The sequence below is a fragment of the Apteryx mantelli genome, chromosome 1 (genome assembly GCF_036417845.1).
Source record: "Apteryx mantelli isolate bAptMan1 chromosome 1, bAptMan1.hap1, whole genome shotgun sequence".
Lineage (NCBI taxonomy): Eukaryota > Metazoa > Chordata > Aves > Apterygiformes > Apterygidae > Apteryx > Apteryx mantelli.
The window spans coordinates 139,597,098-139,621,982 of record NC_089978.1 but is presented as its reverse complement, the minus strand read 5'-3'; the positions used below and the strand labels follow the sequence as shown (position 1 = coordinate 139,621,982).

Sequence of the window (24,885 nt, the reverse complement as noted above, 5' to 3'; positions counted from 1 at the left end):
CAGAGGTATTATCAGCGCAGCAGTTCTGCAGGATGCCACCTGTGCTGCACACAGATGGAGGGACCACATGGCACATGCGGTAAATTAGAACACTGTGTGCCCTTGCACCAAGTAGAGCCACATGGCAGGGGCAGCACAGGATCCTCTGTTTGCCCAGCAGGACTTGTTTTAACAAACCTGGACTTCTAATCAGAATCGTTTTACCTTTTCAGTCCAGCATTAAACCATTCTGTGGTTCTCATGGAGCAGTGGCTGTTGCTGCTGGTGTTTTGCCACTGGTTGTTGACGTGTTTGTATCATAGCAGTGCTTCTAAAAGAGATGGCTACCAACACCTGTATCGACTAGAAAGCTCACATGGAAGATGAACGTAGCATTTCTATATGTCCAGAATAGCTTATATTGGTTGGAGACCATACATGAGAACTGTGCATTAGCAAAAAAAAAAAAAAAAAAAACAAGCCAAGTAAATCACAAAGCAAACAATAAAACAATAGACAATTTATTTTAGTCTAGCTGTTTTCCTTATCTTTGAAGCCTGTGATAGCAAATGTTACATCATTAACAACGGAACAATAATAATGAAGCTATGAAGTGAGTTCTCACTAGAGTCTTTGAGAGAACTGTAAACAAAGTGTAAAGTGTAATGGGTACACTGTATGCATATAGATTGGTGTAGGCCTGCTATGATTGGGTGTATGAAGTCACACTTAATTTTGCTTCATTCATAAATGTTTTACAAAGCATTGATTAAAAAAAAGAATACGTTATATACATGTTACACATATCTTCAGTATATGATAGAGGTCGTTCTAAGACCATTCAGAGAGGTACAGTTGATCAGTCTAAACAATGTATTGCCCAGCTGAATTCTGCACCAGGCTGACATTTATTAAATATTTATATCAACCCTCTGTTAATAGTCTCATTCATACTTCTTAAATAATGCTTAAACAAAACTAGAATATCAGAGAATAGCAGACCTTGGAGGTTCTCTTCATGCTCTTTACAGGCCATGTTTTCTGGGTGCACTGTCCCATGCTGTAGTCTGATGCATGTGACTCAAGTAATGCATGACAGAAGAAAATCTGTAAGAGATAAAGTCATCTGGGGAACCTGACCCATTCAGACAAATGGGGGATCAAAATACAACTCTTGCAAAACAATATGCACATAAGAAAGTGATATTTAGACAATTTTAAAATGGAACAGAAATGACACTTGGGAATCAGTAAAGTGAAATTCTCCAATTATGGTTGAATTGAGGTAAAATATTGCATACTGATTCCTGACAGAAAAGCAACTGTGTTCAGCAATACTTGCCCCCCCCTTTTTTTTCCTATGAATATTTCAGTGTTGATCTTCTGATTGAAAATGCAGCTTTCACACTCTGATGGAAAATCCCTGTCTAGCTGTGCTTAATGTAAAATGCAACCATAGAGTGCTCTTTGGATTTATTTTAAGACGTTCTTATGCATTGCTTAAAACTTTTGTTTTCTGCTTTCTGTTTCAGGCAATACTTCAATTCATGTGTCAGTTCTCCAGTATGCCAGGGAGAATACTCTAGAAATTTCATGGAATATACCTCAAGAGACTGAAAAACTTGTAGAGATGGTGCACTCAATTCAACAAAGAGAGCAAGGTCCCACTAAACTGGGTAAGTGGTTTTGTGGATGTTGATGTTTAAACAAGAGGGGGAAAAAAAGTAATACTAAATATAGCCTGGCCCCAACCACCAGTTTATACTAGTGCTATTGTTTTGGTGTCCTGTACTAGGACTGTCAGTCTTTTCAGTTCACTGTGTAGTCTTTACTGTATAGTTTGCCAGTAAATATATGTGTATTTATTTATTGGTAAAGAGTTTCCATTTTCTTTATTAAAATGTATCTGTAGGTTACTCGCATCACAGTTTGCCATACTGTATTTTGGAAAGAAGACGACCAGTTTCATTTTAGCCTTGAAGTAATTCTCAGGAGTTGCATTCATTCTCTTTCAGACAAGCAAAACATGATTAAAATGTAAAGACTTTGGTCATTAACCTTTCAGCATCAATTAGTTCATTAGACATTTAGCAGCAGAACTGCTTATGCTGACTTCAATAGCTGCTGTCTCCAGATGTTTGTTCCTTTGTGCTGAGCCAGGGTAACTGATGTGATTGAAAAATTACTTAGCAAAATAGTAGTTGTTTTTTGTGTGATTGAGTTCCCTCATCCAAATTGCCATGCTGGTCCCATAACCCCTTGAGCTGGCACAAAGCCAGGGATGGTGCCAGGGAGGTGCGTGACTGTCTAAGCTGGCACCTTAGCTGAAGTGTTTCTTGTGAAACATCATCATCCGTTCCAGAAAACTGCATCCTTAACAACATGTCCACTTGAATTTTCAGGTGCTAAAGCACAGATTTCCCAGTCAGTTTATGGAAGTTCAGTACACACATGTATCAGTTGTAGGGTTCAGCAAAAAGTGATTCTACTACTATAGCATATCTGATCTTTCACCAGATACCCTGAGAATTTTGTTCTTCTGGACTGGAACCACATTTGCTCTGGCAGCAGAGTAGCATTAGGGTCCTATAAGAGCTGAGAAGTATACAGATTTTTAGGGTCTTTGGCCTACTTAAGACTGTAAAGAGTTATTGGTACAGAGAAGTGAGAAATAAAACCTGACTTCCATAGTTCGCAGGAGGATTAGCCATGATTGCTTTCTCAGCCTGGAGAAATAAAAATACCAGATGGCTGATGAGACTTCTATAGGCTCTTTGTGGGATAAATTGTTACATACAAATAGATAAGTTTCATGAAGTCTTCTATGTAATGTGTATAGTAAGCCACACTGAACTGCAGGATAAACAGAGAAAACATGGCCCTTGGGAAATGAAAGGGGAGAGGCAGCCACATGACATGCTCATTAGTGATTTGTTTATGTCTCATTGGAAAATGCTCAGAGACCACTATGAGGAATGTGGTATAACAGACCAAAATGGAATAGAGCAGAAGTAGTTCCTCCCAATGAAGTAATGAAAATAAGTCACCGTGGTCCTGTCCTGCAGCTTGTAACATGTGTGAACTAGGCTGGCTAAATAGGAAACTCGACGTCCATGGGAAATGCATGGTCATTTGTTTCACTCTATCTGTGCACAAGTCTCTGGAAACATGCAGGCTGGTTAAAAAGTTTAGATGGCTCAGTTTAGATGTTGCAGGTGCAGGTGTTGTTGTGGTGCCCAGCGACAGGACGCGAGGCAACGGGCACAAACTGAAACACAGACAGTTCCATCTGAACATGAGGAAAAACTTTTTCACTGTGAGGGTGACAGAGCACTGGAACAGGTTGCCCAGAGAGGTTGTGGAGTCTCCTTCTCTGGAGATATTCAAAACCCGCCTGGATGTGATCCTGTGCAACGTGCCCTAGGTGACCTGCTTGAGCAGGGAGGTTGAACTAGATGATCTCCAGAGGTCCCTTCCAACCTCAACCATTCTGTGATTCTGTGAGGTAGCTTTGGAAATCTCTTTTCTAATTTATCCTGGACATGACAGAGGTTTACCCATCAAAAAATGTCATTACCCTCAGACCAGCACTATTTCTTCTCATTTGTGCTGGCCTCCCTATGGTAGAAACATGATTCTGTGTAACCCTTGTGCAATCTTTGATGATTTAAGTATCCTATTTCAGTCAACAGAGCTACACATGCACAAAACAATTGCAGACTTGGACCCTATGACTGACTGAGTTACCTTATTTAAAAATCATGGCTCACTCGCAGTTCCAGTTTGCTTGTTTCCTAGGGCACTTGCCTGCGCTTGCTTGCTTGAGCTCATATGCACAGTGAGAGTCAGTACATGAGCAATACTGTACCTGTTATGTGCTCTGTAATAGTTACTCCAGCTGCAAAAGCTGATGGGTGGATACATATTAGAGCCACACAGCTCCAGGAACAGAAATATTCCACAGGCTGGTGAGACAGTACTTGCCGAGCTGCTGCAGGAAGGATCCTAGTTGCTGATAAAGCAGATGCAGTTACATAAAGGAAAGGTCTCTTTGCAGCACAACATATACTTATCTTTAGAATGTGACTGTTGGCTTCACTTAAAGATACTGAAATTCCAGGAGAAAGTAGTAAGAAATAATGAAAAACTGCGGAGTCTTCAAGGGCATAGGAGACCAAAACCCAGCAGCCTATACCACAAAGCTTTTCTATGCTTGTGCAATAAGATCATATCATGCAAATTTTGGCTAACATAATCTATTAAAAAGAAGCTCTAGGAATATTTAGCCATAATAAAATTCTGTGCAACTTTGCCTAAGAAATAACTGACCCCCCCCCCCCAAACAAACTGAAGACGAGAATTAACTGTATAACCTACCATTCAGCTAAAAAGAATGATCTATTGAAGACTCACAGAAACACATCTCTGTTCAATATTCATTGGTGTTCAAGAGTGTCATAGGGAGCACAATTAGCAGTCCCTACAGTAAATGCCTCTTAGACTTTATAAAACCATGATTTCAGTTGCGTATATCTTTGCTAAATGTAGCCCATTTGGGCTGATTTTTCCTTGCCAGATGCCTACTTCAAAATTTGGAGGAAGTTTAATCTATGTGGTTCAACTGCCATAAAAGCAAAGTTAGGGAAAGATGCTCTTTTCTTTGTGTTTAGGAAAGAAATCTTAAAAATATTTTTTGCTGAAAATTCTATAGCTGCTAACCTATTTGAATAGTAGCATCCTGCTTTGCCTGTCATGATTAAGCCATTATAAATGCTTCCTTTTTAAAATCACCTTATCATTTAGGAGGTAAAAGCCCACTGTAGCAACTTTTTGCGGTTCAGATGTCTGCCCTGAATGATGTGGTCTGTACAGAATTGCTTTTCAAAGTCTGGCCACCAGCCTAAGGCCATGGTTTCACCAGCAGCTGCCCTGATCTAATGGCTCTCATCCACTGAAAGGCAGAGGTCTCGCTCATTTGCTCCCTCACTACTGCTTCTGACTTTGCGGTGTCAGCTCCTTTCTTGAGCTAGCTTTGAGTACTTACTAGACTTTTCCCTGAGCTATTTTAAGTCACTGTCCTGGCAGGTTTTTGTTTCTGGGTCTTTTTTTTTCTGAGTTCCTTTCTTACAAGGTTTATCAGTTGAATTTGCTCCTGAGGGGCTGAGGGGGCATCAGAACCACTTGGTGGTAAGAGAAGTGCAGGATTTGTCATCTGCAGGGACAAGAAGGAAGGTAATAGAGTTTGGGGCCTCATGGTCTGCTCCCTTCAATGCTAGTGAGCTGATGAACTGATAAATCCATAATGTTCATAAAAAGTCCAGCCATTCTTCCAAAGGGTACCTATTAATGAGAGAATATCAATTTGCTGAGAGTGAACTGCTTAAAGCATCCATTTTTGGAATATTTCCTCAATAGCTATTTTATTTTAAAATTAATCAACTGCTAAATTCAGTAAAAAAAAACAATTCAACGTCTATTCAAAACCCCAAGTTAAGATATAAAGACTAATTTCAGAATTATCTTTGTACAGAGTTATTCCTGATTAGACAAGTTCTTGGTTGAATACATATGATCTGGACTGTCCATAAGCTTCCTACCCAGTGGCTTTTTCTATACCCTTTCAAGTACTGAGGAGATAATTCTTTTTGCTTCTTTCCCTGGCAGCTTTCAATAGATGTGGGTGATTAAGACCCCTGCAGTACTTTGCCTTTTGGGTTGAGTTGTTGCAAAAGTATTAGCGAAACCATTGAGGCCATTTAAGACAATGATGCATAAGATCTTTGCAGGAACCTTCGCCTAGCTTGACTCCCCTGTGTCTCACAACTCCACAGAACTTCACATGGATTTTACATCTTATTCCTCATTTCAGACAAAATTAAAGAAAATAATTGCAAAAACGGTCTTGTATTGTTACAAAGTTGCTTTAAGCAATTTCTGCTTTTCCTGAGGCACCTGCTAAACTATTAAATGTCTATCTGTTGGCTTATTTCTACCCAGATTGGCTTTTTAAGATGAATCTCATTTTTTTATTTCTTGGATGTATTTTCAAAATTTCTAGGGCACTTTGTGCTCTTTCAGTTCATTCCATGATGTTCACAATTGCTCCCAATCTAATATCTGTGATTCAGATTGGCATGCTTTTTTACATACTTTTCTTCCTTTATCCAGTCATTAATGAAATTATTCAATAAGACAGACTCTAGAGGACTTCCCTGTAGATTCCCATTAAACCTCAGCCCTACTCAACTTATTGTCTTTTAGCTTTAAAGGTTTTTTATGTCCATTTAATCAGCTTTCAGTTCATTCAGGAACTTCTATGTAAGAAGTTCTGAACTACTACTTCAGAATTTGAGTCTGGCTTGAATATGTATCAAATGTTGTCATCCTCCCTGCCAAAAAATCCAACCATTTAGCCTTTATTGAATCATCTTGTTCAAGGCAACCGGAAAAATATTCTTTAAAAGCCTTTTATGAGTGTCAGAAGTTAGCCACCACTTGTTCATAATCTTAGATGAGAGGAGAAGACTATGCAGTGATGCCATCACTTCTGCATTGACTAATTACCTCTTTCTTTGTAGGATATCTTCTGTTGCTTTTCCTTTAATGATTATTCCTTACATGACTTTTGTTTTGTACTCTTTGATGTATTCAGGAGTGTGTCAATTATCAGTACCGAAAGATGGGGAGAAGGTGCTCTGCCGTGGTCATAGCCCTTGGAATGACCAACATGCTTTTTGCAAAGTGACCCACATAGGTTCACATAGTTTTTTTTTTTTTGTTTGTTTTTTTCATTTTTCCTCAGATGTGCCAAATGACTAACAGGTCCTACAGACTTAGCTGAAAGACTGCTGGGAACTTGGTGCAAGCCAGACTTTTCGTTCATTTACCTAACTAAATGTTTAGAGGGTCAAATTTAGTGTGTGTGTGTGCGTGTGTGTGAGTGAGAGAGAGAGAGAGAAATTAATCTTGTCCATAATGCTTGTCAGAACCAGAGTAGGAGCAATGTGTTAGGAGACAGTAAGAGAAGATGAGGTCAGGCGGTCAGGGACAGACAACAGGACATGCATTCTGCTGGTATCTGCCAGGACTAGTGGGTGTTGAATTCCCATCATGTCCACTGCCTTTGGGCACAGAGTTTCTATTATGTGTCACACTGTTCTTAACTTTATTATTCTCCCACAGGTGATGAAGGATTTTGGCTTTGAGACATCTATCTTGATTTCTTATGGGTTGTATGTCTAATGTCTAAAATACATGAGAATATGGAAATCATTCTGCTTTCAAAGACCACTTGTTTATTTTTATTTTTTTTTGGTAGGATTTGTATATTTAAGAAACAGAAACCATTTGTAACAGTAAAGCATTGGATTAACATCATTTACTCCTATGTTCAATACGTGGGAACATGCTGGCTGTTAGTCCGGGCTTAGGGTCACATGCACACTCACAGAAGGCCCTTCAAAATGTGTAATCCTTAAAGTCCATATCAAACCTCCCATTCACTTCACTGGGGCTTAGATGATACCCCTTGTCAATGCTAAAAAATAATGTTTTGACTACTGTCAGATTTCTCTAAAGGAAAATGTGTTTTGTTTTGTCTCTTTATGGAGCAGGAGTAAGGATATTTTCTATTATTATTTCTATAAGGATATTTTCTATTATTTTCTATTGGTCCCATATGGCCAAACCGATGTTGCAGAAGGGGTTGATCCCTTCCCCCTTCACCTAACGGCTGCATATGTCCACTTCCATCCTTCTGCTGGATGTGGCACACACTGCCCCTTCAGTGAGCTGATATAAGGGCCAAAATGGCTGAAAACTATTCAGTCAGACATGGTGTGTTCCCTGAGCAGCTAGCCACTTGGTCAGGTGGGCAACAGAGTCGACTGAAGGCAACGAGAGGGCACGCCAGGCCGATGTGCCCTGTTCCTTTGGCAGACACTTACTGTGGCCCTACTTGCATTAACACAAACACATTTGCAATGTGCATAGACATGCCTGAGCAAGCTCTAGTTGTGCCAGCAGCAGCAGTGGCCCAGGTGTTTTCCACTGAAGGGATGCATGAGACTCAATATGGACTTATAAAGGCTGCCTTGAAGCCTGTGTGGCTTAGACTTGATCATTTAAAGCTAGTTTAATTAAGTCCAAGAGGCTGCTACACGCTCTCCTGCCGATCTTAATATAGCCTTGACTTGAGCCTTGTGCTTTGTGACAGTTATTTGAGTGCAAACTTTTAAAATGTCCTTTCTTGGCATGAGAATGGTGGCTTACTGCTATGTTACAATCTACTATCAAGAGACTATTCAAATGCTGTCAGTGGACCAGGTTGGTTTATTCATAGTGAATATTCTTTGTTATGGCCTCTGAGTGGTTTATCACCCTCCCTGCTGAGATGCAGAAACAAACAGTTGGGAAGTGACAGCTTCCAACTCGAGATGGTAACTTTCTGAATTTCTCTAACAGGGCCACAAATGTTCATTTGATCATGTCTTCAGACACTTGGCTGTTTTCTTAGAGCTGACTCCAAATTAAGGGGAGAAACCCAAAGAGTTTTTAGCATACTGAAACAAATTTTCCATGGATTAAACTGAGTAACTATTTTGGGGGGATTATTTCAAAGTCCCCAAAATTCTATTTCAAAGTCCCCAGTTCTATTAAAATGGAATTTGATTCTTTATTAGCAATTATAAAAATAATGGATTTACCATTAATCAGTTTACAGATAGGTAAAGATGTTTCTGTAAATTTGCAGATTTAGTGGAAGAAAGAACAATGGAGCTTGTGTGGTTGGTGACCACACCAGCCACACAAAAATCATAGTGTCATTAAAAAAAGACAAGAACCGAAATTCCCAACACTTTTCATAAATGAATGAAAAATGATTTGAGATTCTTACTGTGTGAAGGTTTAACCTAAAATATTTCAAAATAAAAACCTAAAATACTTCCTTAGCAATTATTTATCGGACAAAAGGGAAATGAGTCAGTCCTCTGGCACAGTGACCATTTTGGAGGAATCTCAGGGAGTGGAATAGTCCTATTAATTTTGTGTTTTGTTGTATCCCTTAGTTATATATTAGATACATCATAATTCCACATCTAACATCTGCATGTACAGACATATAGAATAACTGCTGGAAAGCAAAAGCATTTTTAGTAGTGATTATGAGACAGCTTTAATAGGAGATGAATTAATATTTGGAATTAATTAATTTTTCTAGTCAGGAGTAGTAATTTGTGAAATGGAATCACCATCATTCAACCAATTATGACATTTTAGGTTATGTTTTTTGCAAGTAGAAAAACATTCAGAATTTCGAGTTTTTCGGTGTACAGAAATTCTGAAACATTTTCATTGAAATAGCACTAAATAAGATAATCGTAATCTGGCAAGAAAGAAGAGAACCATTCCATTTTGATTTTAAATACTGCTGAAAGTTTTCTGTGTTTTTTTTTTTTTTTTGGTCCAAACTGACGTGTTTCCAAAAAGCCTTTTGCTTTCAACAAAAGTGCATCTTTCTATTTAAAAACTATTATTTGGAAAATTATATGACCATCCATAGACAGGAGATTTCTAGTGGAGGTAGCTGCACTAGACAGATGGAGGCTGATAGGAGGGGAAGCTAGTAGAAATCATATTCTAGGCTATCTTCTTCCAAGCGGTAAATTCTTCCTGAAGGTCTAATTTCTTCGGCTAAATCCTTGCAGAATATTCAGCTGCTGCTGCTAGGCTGTCAATAATCAATATGCTGAGTGAGCTTTCTAGAGGTGGCCCTTGCTTGAAGTAGCTTGGGAAAAGGAGCTTTGCTTCTGCTAATGCCAGTGGGTGGCAAGATGAAAGAGGACATGAAGTGTGAAGTGTTTACGTGTGCAAGCTGTTCTGGTGGTTTGCTGGTGAATTATCTACAATGTGACTTCCACTATTTTACAAATGTGTTTGTTATTCAAAATTATTCAGTGAATTCCTTAGGCAAACACATTTCTGCCGAGAAGTTCTTGCAGATTACTCCGAGGAACTGTTATTTCAGATATTTATTATTCACAGTCCACTGTTTGCCCTAAAAATCACATTAGTCACACAGTATCATTTCTACTTCCTGAGCTGATAACTTCCAAGCCCAAAGGAGCTTTTAAGAAAGCTGCGTGTGATCATTCCCTGTATAAATATTTGTGCAAAACCATATCTAAGCACAAGTACTTACAACGTGCTCTCTTGCTGAGGTCATTATTTTGAACAAAAATTTGCCTGAGCGTTCACAGATGTAAAATAAAAGGGCAACAGCTACCCATTTAAACCAGTTTGTGATTTGAGTTAAGGTAGGTTGTTGGTTTTTTTTTTAATATGGATTACCCAGTTATAATATGTGTTAGTCTGACATACCTAGATTTCAGAGGGGTTGCTGGCAGTAGGCATGCATAGCAGAAGTTTACCAAATTAGGGAAGGACTAGATCTCTGGGATTTGAACAATTTACATGTACTGTTGAGTGTGTTTTAAGTGGCAGAGCATTTGGTAACTAGAGCTAGCCACTGGATGTCACTGTTGTTCCGCAAGTGAGAAATAGTATATTGTTGAGACTTGGTACCTTCTTTCCTTTTGCATAATGCAGTGGTAATACTCCTGAACAAAGTAATCTCTAAAACAAGAATTATGAAGTTATGCGTATCATTAAAAAAAGGTAGTAAAATTTCCATTATTTCAGAGGAATGCCTTCCTGGGTTGGGAGGTATTAATAGTACCAGTAGGTCCTTAATAGCTGAGATCCCTTATGTGATAGCAATAAACCAGACATTAGAAGTGCTTTGAAAAGAAGTGTTTTCCCATACAGTATAAGCTACCAATACAACATTAAATAAACTTTAGTTTTACAGCCTTTTATGTATTTTCTATCATGTCTCTCATTTCTCTTTTCATTTCTTCTCAGGAAAAGCCATTGATTTTGTAGTTCAGAATGCTGTGTTGGAATCCCATGGAGGGCGACCCAATGCATCGAAGGTAGCAATAATCATCATATCAGAGAAATCAGAAGACACTGTGGAGACTGCAGCACTTTCTGCAAGAATGAACAGTAAATCTCATTTCACTGTTACTATTTTTACTCAGAGTTGCTGTTTTTAAAATAGTGCATTAGGATAGAGGATGCAAAATTAAGACATTAATATGTTCAGATGAGTTCACTGCTATAGCCTGAGTGTGTAATGGGAATGGGAATGGGAAGGAATGGTGATGGTAAGGAATAGGCCTGAACAAAACCTGCCTGGTGAGGATGCCTCTGAATTATAGGTAATTTCAGGACCAACATGTAGTTTTAGTTGAACAGCTTCCATAGGATTCACAAATTTGTAGCATCTCATTTTTCCAGTCCCAGTGGATAGACAAGGATGACAAAAATGTGCTTTAATGTTATAATGATTTAATGATTTAATGTTATAAATTTAACACTATTGCAGTATGGTAAATCTTAAAAGGTTCATAAGTACAGCGAGAAGGTGTTGGTCTGATTCAGCACTGACATATTCAGGAATATACTTTTGGTATCAATGTGTACTGCATGATGTTTTTTTAAGTTTTCCGGCTGTGGCCTCCTTACCTCTTAGTTTTTCACATTCCTAGTTCCTGAGGAGAAAACTTCAGTGTTCAACTGAGGAACAGAGGCTTCCTTTGTAGATTGCTTTGGGAGCTATTGAATAAAGCATGGCCTAAATAGTAAGCAATATTTTTAAATGAAATAGCCTGAAAATAATCCAGTTACCATATACGTGAAGAGAGAAAACAAGACGTTGAGATTTTTCATTACGTTTAAAAAAAAAAAAGTGACACTTTTGTCATTAAGCATCCTGATGCTATTTGTGGACCTTGAATGATCTTATTGTGCTTGGGACTGATAGAGCTCATCTTAATTAACACTGTGATTAGAACATAGTCATTTCTGCCCTGAGTTGCCTATGGGGAGGGAGTGAAGCAAATAATACATGAAAATTGACTTTGGAAAGAAACTTCTCCCAGTTCTGTTTTAAGCTGAAAAAAACAATCAAGCAAACAAAAAAAACCCAGAAAGGCTCTCCTCTTCCTGTCCATTACCAATTTAAAGTCTTTTTTTCTCTTTTTCTAGGGGTGTCCTTGTTTCCTATTGGAGTTGGGAACAGATATGATGAAGAACAACTCAGGACTTTGACTGGGCCATCTGCTGCTAACAGAATCATGAAGCTTCAAAATTTTGAAGACTTAACCAATATGGTCACACTGAATGGTGAATTTATCAATAAACTGTGCATGGGTAAGTCCAGTGTAGTTGTAGCTTCATAACTTGAGCCAAAACAAAAATCAAAATGCAAAACCAATTAATAGAGGGCAATACACTGGAATGTTTATTTCCCTGTTGATTAACCTTACTTAATTTCAGACAACAGTCCAATGATTTTGCTTATGTTGAGAAGTCAGCCCAGTTTGTGAGACAGTGTTTCACTAACATTTGTCATGAATGCTAATCCAGACCACTGCCAGCACTTAGGTGTAAAACTGAACTTGAGCCTTTTCAGCATGTAGCTAACAGCTATTCTAAAACACCAACTTTCAGCAGGATTTTAAAAAATGCTTAGAACTGCAATTTCAAGAGATATCATCTAATTAATAATCAGGGCTAATCAGTAGCCGAAGGACACCAGGAAAGCTCAAACTGTCATGAACGAATAGGGGCATGCTATAAAATGTTAAAAGTTATTTGTGAGTAAATATTTCAAATTACATATTTTTCTGCGCAGATCTATGAATTGTTATGTGTATGTCTATAAAGGATTCAGCCAAGTGGTAAGGAAACAAAGAATAACAAAGAATTAACTGTTTCCAGGAAATGAATACCATAGGGTGAAAAAGTCTGTGTAAAATATTTTAAATGTTAAGTCACTTGTATGTAACACTGCCTACCATCTAAGGAAACTCGCTTCAACTCTGGCCAGTATTTTACTTCTGTTGCCTCCTTGGTCTGTGTGTTTATAAGTGTTTATTACTGATGTTGTTGTTATTTCTATTACAAGAGCATCTATATGTCCTCTCTGCAAACCACTGTCTCATTGTGTTAGTCATTGCACAGATTTTTACCAGTTTGCTAGGGCTTGGTTACATCTCTGTTAAAGTAAGTATCCTTTTTTGCAGAGCAAAGTACGACTAAGAGTGAGGAAGTTACAGAGTGCGCACAGTCCAGCTTAGAGATATCTGATCAGTCTCCACTGGGATCACTTCTGGCATTTGAAAATCTCTTCAGAGCTTCAAACAGCTGCCATTTTCTAGAATTAAACAGCTGCCATTTTCTTTCTTAAAAATAAGCTTTTAAAGATGCATTTCCTCTCCTCACACTGTAAAATATTTGATTCTCTTGCCCTAAATTACATTGATCCCAGATATAGGATGGGGAGCAGGAATTTGAAACCAGTGACTAGTTTCTTATTGCAATCTGTGCTATAATCCATTGCTACTAGAGGTGGAAGCTCTATATTGTTATAAAGCCCATATCCAGCTTTTCCAACAGGACAAAATGTATGCTCAAAAAGATGAATGATAAGTGTCTTATATTAGACACCTAAACCTGAAAAATTTGTCTCTCCCATTTGCTAATGATAAATCCTGATATATTAGATTGTAAAACCATGCCTCTGCTATGGACTGGGAAACTATCTTTTATATATATATATATATATAAGTTTCTTGCAATCTGTAAAGTATAATTTTCCCCTCTAGACTCATATAGTTGGATTTGTTGTACGAAGGGAGTCTAACTTTATAGATGGAAATGTACCAAAAATAATACTATTAAAAATGTTTAAAAGATTTCCTAAATGCTTTCAAAAGACATTACTTGTCCTGGAAAAAGTTGAGCATACAGGGAGTATATGCTAGCATAGTTTACTATTGGGTAAAGAGTTTGCTACTCAGTGTTTCAATTTCCTAGACACGTGCTAATCAAATTGTCATACCATACCACTTATATGAAATGACTTTTCTTATATCTTTAGTGTGTTATGAGAGCATGTAGGCATAGAAGCTGGTATCCTATGAATATCTAAGTGGTTATATCAACAACTGGCCATCATAGTAATGTCCAAATATAATGTACCTGAATTTAAACATGAGTATTCTTGTTGCAGCTATTGACATCTTTAAGATTTGTCAGAAACTTAAGTATCTTGGGGTCACTGTCTGTAACTATCTTTCTATGTATACCAAAAGTTTATGTGTGTGTAAATTCTTATCACCTGTTAATTACCAAAAATATTCTTGATTTAGAACAAGATCCAGAAGTAGAGCAGACCCTGCCTCAGAGAACAAACATGCTAAGGCCATGGTCTTCTCTTAAGTAGCATCTGGGCAGAGCTGTATGTCAATACAAAGATTGCTGTAGGCTCACAGCCTAGCTGGTACAATAGCTGTTGTTCATAGGGTATTTTGGGACCAACACTGTTGTGGAAGTCAGGTAACTCTAGCAGTAACAAAGTTTATGTGCTCTTTGGCTTACTCTTGTACACTTTGGACAAATGCCAGTGGTCTTCAAGTAGAAATTCTCATGGTCTAACACAAGAATGCTTCTTATCATTTAAGCCATGTTTTTAAATAAAATACCCGTATTTTAGTGACTATCACTTAAAAGCCTGGATAATGGAGTGGGATAGCCAAAAGATGTCTTTCTCTTTCAGACCCTGTCAGAGAATGTATAGACGAGGATGGGAACATAAAGAAAGTAAGTGTATTTCCTGTGTCCTCCATCTGGCTTTCAAAAAAAAAATAATAATAATAATAAAAAAGCATAGTGTGTTGCCCAGGACCATGAACATCTACATAGGTGCCCTGAAAAAAAAAGTGTTGGGCAATATGAAATGCTTTTTTTTTTTTTTTTTAAATCAAAGCTCTTAGTGTGTGTTTGCAGAAAAGCTTCTTTAATACTGAGAAAATGCTCAGAAATGTTAGTAAGCTTGTCTGATTTCTCAGAAGTAATTCACTCTGAGAAAGGAATGATACAGATGTTATAAATGGTTCGGGTCCATCAATACCAGGTGAAATGCCACAGTTTTTGACTTTTTACACATTTTCCAGTAGGGGTCAAGTCATAGGATTTATCTTGAATTTTCAGTATGTTAAAAATATTACTTTCATTTTTCCCTTGAGAAAACATGACTGCAAGGAAGGATGCGGCTAACAAGAAAATACTGATGAATTGTCTAGACACAGGAAAATGTATATATTTATACCAAAGTTGCCTTATAAGGTTGACCTTGGCTGACCAGCTGGATGACATAAGAGTTAAACTTCATCTAGACCAGACACGAAGTATAACCTTGTGGCTTTGAGGTTGCCAACCTAATTAAGAAAAAACAAAAACAAAAATCAAACCTGAAAAAATTCAACACTTCTGTTCTTAATAAAAAAAAAAAAATCTGCTAATACAAATGAAGTTCCAAATTCATGTCATTCATTTGAATTGCATGTGTCCATGCCTCCGGGTTCCTAGGAACAGACACAGGTACCTGTAGGTAAGTGCTGGGAAGCCTAAATTTGAACTTCAAACACGAGTCAGGTTTCTCTTTTTTGGTGACCAATTTGAGCACAATTTCTGTACTGGTTCAAATGCTTTTGGAAGAAAAGAGGCCAGGTCCCAATCCTTATGAAAATGAACCATACTTTAAAATGGTTGGTGGCCTATTCGGGGATTCTTTTGTTACTTCTTCTGTCAGCCAGAAAAAATGGAGTTAGAAGACACTGCAAAAATGGTAACTTACGCCTTTTGGAGCAGACTGTTCAGCGTCTTTTAATGCCTACCATACAAAGTGAAACTGTTCTGCCTCTAGTGCTCAGTACCTGCACCTTTAATTTCTGTGCTGCCTCTGGGGTAATACCGTGTCATTGTTAACTTGTTGCCCTCTTCCAACGTAGTCTACAAATCCATAGCAGTGAAGAATCAAGGTCATTTCCTAATTCAGGAAACATGGGCTGTTACACTGAGTCTATAATATTTTCAGGCATTATTCAGAGTTAGTGCAGGTGAGACAGTTCTCCCAGTGGGCCTTCTGTCATGCACCTGCAAACTGTGGGAAGTGATATCTAAAGCTGCTGATCTCTTGCAGTTTTCAAGGAAGTCAAAGTTCTCAGAATCAAAAATCAGCCTAAATATGATCTAATATCAGAAGTGGTAGGATTCATTACATGTTTTTGTTATTATCTACACTCTGGAAATGATTGTTGAAGGAAAACTTGTGGTTAAGGTCACCATTAGTAGTATAGGGATGGAAGATCAAGTATGCTAGGTCAGACCAAAACATCCATCCAACCCACTGTATGAGGTGGCCAAAAATAGGAGTCACAGAAGAATATAAGTAAGAACTCCAGAACTTTTCTAGCCTTGAACAATTTGTGGCTTTGGGACTCCCTGAGCCACAGATGGTGTCTTCTTGTGTTTAACAGTTCTGGAGAATTTTCTCTTCCATGAATTTGTGCAGTCATCCCTTGAATCCGTTCAAGTTTTTAGTTCTAATGATGTCCTGTGGCAAGGAGTTCCTTAGCTCTAAATACAGGTTGTGTAAAAGGGTGTGTTTTAATGTGATTTGAATTTGCCACTTGCTAGAATATGTGAATGAGTATGGTTGGTGAAGATTTTTTTAACATAGTTAATTCTTACCAGTAGTCTTGTTTCCATGCTTTTCACCAGGCATAAAGGCAATCATAGCTGTACAGATCACTTCATTATGAAGTGCTACCATTGTAAGACATCACTGAGTTTGTATACTTTTATCTGTTTTATGCATTTCTGGTCTTTGTATGGAGGAAAAATCATGTTCCTAAACTAGCAGTTACAGTAACAACTTTTCTAGTGTTGTTCAGCACCTGGTGTAAAGAGAACAAACAATCAAACAAAACCATGACTAAGTTCAAAGCTGCCAGTTGATGAATTCAGTCAAGATACAAGACTTTCTTTGCTGTGATTTGTGGTAACAGAAAGAGTGTATAAGTCTAGGTCAGTAGATGCAGCACTCCCTCAGAGAGGAAGTCTGAGTCTTCCTCTGGTGTGCCGGCAGGCTCATCTGTTTCAGCTGACTTATCCTTTGCTGTTTAGAAACCTCTGCTTTTTCTTTCCTTTCTGTCCTGTTTTCACTCCTCTGATTTCATATCAATTGGGATTTAGGCTGTCTTTGTCTTCAGAGTCCCTGTGTTTTCCTCCTCACCAGAATTCTTGGCTTTGTTTGGATATTTCAATCGACATTTTTGTTTTAATGTGTTGTGCTTTGCTTTTCTTGTCCAGCTCTTAGATATTTTCCAATGAATTTCCTATAAAGGAGTGAAATAAAAATAATTAAATATGTGTGGAAATCAAAGTGTCCTTGGCCAGATTTGCACAGCTGTATATGTACCCTTCCAAGTGCTCCACTTTCAGTGTGTTGTAGGCGAGAATAATATAATTAAAAAAAATTTCCATTTCTTACTATCTAAATATTTTTTCCATGCTTGAAGCTTCTCACATGACTTCTTCACCACTTCCTCTAGGTTCACAAGCCTGAAAAATATTAGGCCGCTTTCAAGGCAAGTTCCCTCTAAAAGTCCCAAAGCGTACAAAGAATGCCCAAGAAATTTGCTCATATTTAATATATGGTTGCAAATTTAGCAGTTCTCTTCTAGAACTAATGGTTTCTTATAGTTCAGAGCTGCAGAACCATACTTTTACATCATTATTCTAGGTTTGCACACTAGTGCCAAGAATAGACCATGAATTATGCCGTGTCTACCTACGTATTTTGCCACTTTGCTTGTCTCTTTCGTGGGAGCTACAGAAGAGCTGAAAGGGAGAGGTTGGTAAATAACCTCTCTCAGTAGGAAACGTCCTTTCCTCCCCACACACTTCTGCCTGTGAATATCAAAAACTGTTACCCAATGCATAGAACCATTGTCTTCATTATTAAATAGTGTTTCTGGCCTCACCTCTAGCTGTGGATCCGGAAAGGGCAATTTTCTGCTTTTTGGGGTTGATATTCTTGGCAATATAGACCTCAGCGATGAACACACTATTTGAAATTTACTGAGCCTATTTATGGGCATTACAGATCTGTGGGATTGGGGCCAGAGAGCTCTACTTTTTTCAGATATGAATACTGAGAAATTCCAGACTGTGACCACATCTATTTCTCTGTGATATGTAGTATGTAATCCTGGAGCTTTAAGACTTAGACTGACTGTCCTTTAGAAGATGAGAATGTATTTTACTTTTTAATTTTATAAGAACATTGGGTTTATCTAATGACTTTAATACAGTAAAGGAGCAATTTCCATTCAAAAAGGGAGAAATCTTTTAAAAGTTTTGGAGTGCAGATAAAATAACTAGAGTATTCCACGCCTTACTAGTCTGGATGAAATCTTGTTACATCCTGCTGTGCCATGACCATCTGTGCTCAGAGCGCTTTCTAAAATAATTTTATGGCTTATGAAAACTAAAGGCTTTGGCATTTAAAGAAAAGCTAAAGGGAATTCTTTATTGACTATGCTATCCATGCATGCTGCAGGGTGACTAAACTAACAATAGATGCAATACCAGATATTTCATTCTGTTCTAGCAAAACATCTCCTATTCTAGACTATTATCTCTTGCTTGGAATTTTGGAGTCTATTTCTTGCAGTGTTGCTACATTTAACTTTCTCACGCTCATGAAGTCCTTAATACACTGCATGCTATTATTTGTCTTTAATTATCCAAGACTAATCTGAGTAGCACTGCTGTCAGTGTCACTTCACTAGCTAGTTGTAGGTTATAGAGCAGAGTGTGGTAGCAACCAAGTTTTTTTTTTCTTTTTTCTCTTGTGTTCTTTTCATTTGTTAAATATCTACATCTCCTTATCTAGCCTGGTGACAAATGGACATTACTGGATCAGTGCCATACGGTGACGTGCTTTCCAGGTGATTACACAGTTCTGGAAAGCCACCAGATTAACTGTGAGAGGATGCCAAAACCTGTGTGTCACAGCAATCTTCCTGCTGTTAAGGTCGAAGAAACATGTGGCTGCCGATGGGTGTGTCCTTGTGAGTAATTTTCTTTGTATGTATATTCCCTTTTCATCACTTAAAATGTTTGTCAGAAACATAATGTTGAATAGAACACAGAGCTGCCAAATCATTGTAGAAATCAAAGGTGATTGAAGTGGGATGAATTGAAAACTTTACACCAGTTGAACAAATGATCTCTTGAATGAGAGTCTCACTGATGCCTGGAGTGTGCAATATATTTGCAACTTCAGGGCCATTACAAGCTTATTTTTCATATTACAATAGCTACAATGCTTTGTTGGAGAGTCTCACATGCGCTTTCCAAAGCTGTCTGAACTGGAAAGTGGGGTGTATGGAGAAAAAAAAAAAAATTATCTGAGCAAACTATAAGCTATTGATGTATTCTTTGTTGATCTCTAGGCTTTAGGGTTTGATCTGACCTCAATCAAGCAAACGTATTAAAGAAACAACAAAAAAACCACTCCCTGCTTCCATAAGCCTTTACACTGAGTATGTGAGCAGAAACGGTGAATATTGTGTGATTCATGCTTTGGCTGAGATGACATGGACAGAAATTAGGTGCACCCACTTGCATTCACAGAGCAGAGGGACTCAACCTGGTGGCTGCTGTTCTGGTCTCTAGAGAGAGAGATTCCTTAGGAAAATCCCACATGTGAAGGGAAGAGTTGTTTCCACAGGGAGGAACATAAGATGGGAATGATGATTTCAAGCAAAAGAACAAGCCAAAGACTCCAGATCACTTTAGCACTCGGAAATATGCTCTGACTGCAGTGAAGTGGTTGTAGTTGGGGGGTAAGGGAGGGTGTGATTTGCGACTCCATGCAGCACAGCACGGAGTGTTGCTCCACAACAGTCACCGGGAGCAGCACTTTGTGGTTGAACCAGGGATAGGCTCAATTGCTGGATATTTTGTATGCTTTGGTGTGGATTCAGTGACCGAGCCGAGCCTCTCCTCCATAGGAGAGGCACTGTAGTCATATGCTCAACCTCCATAAAGGAAAAATAGTAAAGATGTTTATCTTGATTTGAATTAAAAGTCCAAAAGCTCAACTCCAGAAACTTTTAAAGGCTGTAGCTGTAGAAGAGCAAAAGTAGCAACGATTGCCTTTCTGCAGCTCAATTGTGTATGCTATTGCAGCTAAAATTTGCAAAAATCTCAAAAACTGGAACCTTAGGTATTATTTTCAGTAGTGTTTAAGCACTCTTCATAGCCTAACTCTCTTTGGCTGTTGAAGCTTAGAGGAGTGAACTGCCCAATATACTTCTGAAAATTGGTTTATATCAAAAGTCACATGATTACTTTTAAAAGTAAATTTAAAACCTCTCTTTATAATGTATAATCTTAATTAAAAATGTCCTCTTGCAGACCTGGATGTTTTAAGAACAATTTCTGCAAGAGGCTAACGCAGTGACTAAAATACCTAAGCTGGGTAGAGAGATTTTGATCTGTTAGACATGCAGAATTTTCACACAAGTTTTAGAATGTCATAAAAGCACATTTATTCATCCAGTCTCTTTAAAGTCAACATTTCTGTTTTGATATAAATATTCCATAAATATACAAATATTTTAATTGAATCATCTTCAGTGTTCTGTAGTGCTTAAAAGATGCATCTACTCATAAAAGATGCATTTGTAATATTTTTCTCCACCCTAAATACATTGATAGCAACATGAAAGCATTACTTTTGGCGTTAAAAGCATACCTCCATAACAAATTTCTGAAAGGATAAAATGAAAATTACTACTTGTAATATTAGTCACTTGACATGAAAAGACCTTTAGTTGTCTTGAGATTACTGCTGCTTAAAATGAGCTAACATTTGTTTAGCTCAGTGTGAATTTATTGAGGTATGATAACCCAGGCTTGTATCATGTTGGAAAAGAAGTTAGTTTGTGAGGAAAAGTGATGTTTGTCATATGTTATGAAAGAGAAAAAGAGTTGATCAAAAATTTTTCATGATGCTGATCCCCAGTTGATCAGTAACTCATGTAAAAATCACTTGTTTCAAGTCCTTTCAAGGTGTGAGTATGCTTCAAGCTAAATGATCCTCTATAAATTTATCCAAACCTTTTGTAATACTAATTGCTCCAGAAAAAGATAATTCAAAATTAAATAAAATATTTATGTGATTATTTACCAAGGTTTCTTTTCAATGATTTGCTGTAGCATTGGCAATTCATTAATTTCCTAGCCTACTAAATAAATTAATTCCACCTGTCCATAACGATTATGAAGAAATAGTCTAATATGGACAAAAGCAAATGCTTACAAAGCTTCATTTCTTTTCACTGGTTTGCAGGTATCTGCATGGGAAGTTCATCTCGACATATTGTCACTTTTGATGGCCTGAATTTTAAGCTGACTGGCAACTGTTCCTACACCTTGTTTCAAGATGTACAACATGATGTTGAAGTTCTGCTCCATGAAGGACCATGCAGAGGAGCACCAAAGAGGAACTGCATGGCCTCTATTGAAGTGAAACATCATGGTGTGTCCATTCAGCTCTTCAGTGACATGGAAGTAAGTTGAACACAATGAAGCAGCTGTACGTTGTCTGCTCATGCTATAGAACTTCCAGTTGTGAGGACAGACTTGTTCTGTTTTTTTTTTTTTTTCCCAGTTTCTGCTCCCCTTGCAGCCTATTCTTAGGCTTCTAAATATATGCAAACAAATGCCTCATTTAAATTTTGTAATACAAGCTATGGTCACATAATGAGCCAGGCATATTTCTCTTCTTTTTCTCCCCTTTGTGCTGGTATGACAATGTCAAGAATGTGGAATTTGGCAATGTCTCCCTGATGTTTCTGCCAGAAAGGCAGGGATTGTAGACAAAATATACTGCACTGTGCTTCTCCTCTTTTGGTAGAAGTCCTTTGTACGATATTATCACTTGATGCATGGGAGAGCAGTTTGTGTTCTTCACAAATCTATGCAAGCTATAATCTATCTAGCACCTGTGTCTAGGTGAAAAGCTAGGGTGTGGGTTCTGACCTTGTGTGCAAGAAATTCTTTGAGGATGGACTTCAGTTTTAGAAGAAAAGTTGGCTTATGTATTTATTTTATAGGTAGAGAAGTGTTCAAATTCTGTATGATACATTTCCGTTCTCTAGGTTCTTCAGACATACAGGAATCAGCTAGCCTGAAAAGGTGATCTGTTCTGACTCTTGTGTAGCAAAACAGGACAGACTAAAACACCTGGGCCCGGCTCTTCATGGTGATGGGGAGCCTTTACTTTCACTGGGGTTTAATGATACTCGCTGTCCACAGAGAGCATTTTAACTTCATGGCATTAGATCAGTAGTCTGTATAGACATGATGTTGAAAGAACGCACTCTTATGAAAAAGTGTTGAAAAGGTTGTTTATACAATACACAAAATGAACAGTTAATTCTATACATTTTTAAGACTCGGCATAAAATTTCAGCTTGCAGAATTGGTTCTTATGTCTAGATTCGGTCCAGTCTTCCAGTCCCTGTGAGGTCAAAATGTTATTCAATTTAAAGATTGGATTTATTTTTAAATGTCTGTTAGAACTGATGTGGTGATCTTGCCTTTTTGAAAACAGGTTGCTGTTAATGGTGAAAGAGTTCATATTCCTTATTCTAGTAGTTTCTTTGAAGTCACTGTCTATGGAGCAATAATGCATGAAATGAAGTTCTCTCATCTTGGACATAATCTCACATTTACTCCAAGAAACAATGAGTTTATTCTTAAACTTAATCCAAAGAGCTTTTCTCCAGGAACCCATGGACTCTGTGGTAAGTTTGAAAGTTAGTGATTTTAACAGCTTCCTGTTTGGGCTTTAACTAATATTAAGGTTATTGGAATTTGTGTGATCCTGAACCTGTAAACTCTCTAGCTGAGCTGATCCCCTGTTGTAGGTAAATTGCTAATCTGTGTGGGTCTTTCTGCTATGGCCATCAGTGTAATAGCTCAGTCACTATTTTACGGTATTACTAGGGTAATACCTTAAAAAGAACAAGGCTAGTCATCTGTGCTCTTTTAGTTGTTTCACATTATCTTTTTAAGGAGAAAATGTTTTTTGTTTTGATGAGGCTTTAACTTTAGGTTCTTATATATACATGTGCATTTATGTGAGAGACTCGTGCTTAGAGTGAAAGTGAGGGGTTTGTGAGGAGTGCAAATACCTGGAAGAGCTAATTCTAGGGTATCAGACTTATCTGAGAAAATTTCTCAAAGACAAGCATTACCATTACTGTAGAGAGTATTATTGTGCTAGGGCTGCGTTATTTCAGCAGTTTTCATCCTGGACCGTAAGGCAGTATTTTAGAGATCAAGAACCCAGAATACTAGTAAAGTAAGTGAGAGGCCCTACCCCAGTACAGATGCTGTGGTCTACACAATCCTTCTGGTAGATCTCAGCATTCTTTGAGGCTTAAAAAAACACTTCAGTAGTATTGTTTCATCACATACGTCCGCCTATCAGTTCCTCATATAAATATGAGTGTATTCCTCATGTAGATATGGATCTCTGGAAAAATGTCCTTTGGGTTGACACTGTCTGTGTCCTCCCCTATGAGAAGTGGCAAACTGGAAAAATCAAATCCTTTCCTCACCTTTTAATTATTTTTTTTTTCATGTTGCCTATAACTAAAAAAATGTTGCAAATAAAATGATCTAATTTTTTATATGAATAATTGGCACTTTGTTTAGCTGCAGAGGTCTTACCAGTTTTCTGGAGAGACTGTAACATAAGCAGATCCTAACTAAGAAGGCCATCACTTTGCTCATGAGAAATTAAATGTGGAAATCTTGGAGATATGAGCAGTTTTCCTGCATGCTTTCTAAGGAAAAGACCATGCAAGCTAAAGGGTAAAATCAAACATCCGCAAATACAAAGATTGTGATAGAAACCACTGTAAAATTTAGAATTAAATGTAGAAAGCATGATCTGGACTTATCTTCCATGACTTCAGGTGCTTGACTGAGGCAGGGGTTTGGTATTCTGGTCACTCAGTGGTCTGTAGAAAGGGAAGGAAAGATCTGAGGTAGTCAAGTGACCCTCTGGATGTGCCTGTCTCTCGTATCTGACTATAAAGAGAGATAGAGATGAAGCGTCTAGCCCAGGTGCTTTTATAGTTTATTTGAATGAATCTATGTCTTTACCTGTTTCTAAGTGCCTAGCAGGTAATGGGCAAAATTGCATTATGAATCATGTATTATGATAATTCAGCGATGCCCTCCTTGAAATAATGAATTTTAAAGAAAAAGCAAATTGGAAAAGCCACCACCAGGTTCTGTCTGTGAAGCTGAGATGTGTAGTAGAACTGAAACTGAATCACAAACACTAAATGTAGCAAAAATTTACACCAATGTGATCTAATAGCTTCTGATGCTGTTTTGGATGCCTGGTGTTCAGCTTGAATTTTGCTTTGCACTGGTTGCAGCTGATGTAACAGAATTACCTTGAACAGCCTGTTTCTTTTCCTAGCTTATTACTTTTAAATGTTGTTTACAAAGGAGAATATTGCTTTCTCTCATAAGGGTTCTAATATGCATTACTGTTTAAATAATTAACAGCAAGCAACAACAGAAAAACAAAAACAATTTTAAAGACTCTTGCTCTATTTTTCACTTTCTTGTGATGCCGTAATCTCACTGATTCTCTAGCATCGCTATGATACCAGGAATACAATACTTTCATGCCTCCTGTAATAAAGAAATAGGAAATGAGATTCAGGGTTTTCATGTCTACATTGATAATAGCTATGAAGAAGATCATTCAATCCTCTTCCCCTTGCAGTTCACCAAGCAGCCCCAACCAGCTCTGTCTGCCCTGTGCCTGTTTTCTCAAGGTTTGTTTTATTACTGATTGTATTCAGATGGCTTATTTTCTTTTTACTCACC

The 24,885-nt window shown here is 37.8% G+C and overlaps 1 protein-coding gene across 1 annotated transcript in view; it reads left to right on the top strand.

Moving 5' to 3' along the window:
* Positions 1-24,885, top strand: part of VWF (von Willebrand factor) — a 148,623-nt gene that overhangs the window by 78,776 nt on the left and 44,962 nt on the right. The window contains exons 30-36 of the mRNA XM_013947606.2: positions 1,512-1,655; positions 10,903-11,046; positions 12,091-12,255; positions 14,666-14,709; positions 18,851-19,028; positions 21,317-21,537; positions 22,583-22,775. Of these exons, the coding sequence (XP_013803060.1) occupies positions 1,512-1,655; positions 10,903-11,046; positions 12,091-12,255; positions 14,666-14,709; positions 18,851-19,028; positions 21,317-21,537; positions 22,583-22,775 (1,089 nt within the window). The remainder of the gene's footprint in view (positions 1-1,511; positions 1,656-10,902; positions 11,047-12,090; positions 12,256-14,665; positions 14,710-18,850; positions 19,029-21,316; positions 21,538-22,582; positions 22,776-24,885) is intronic.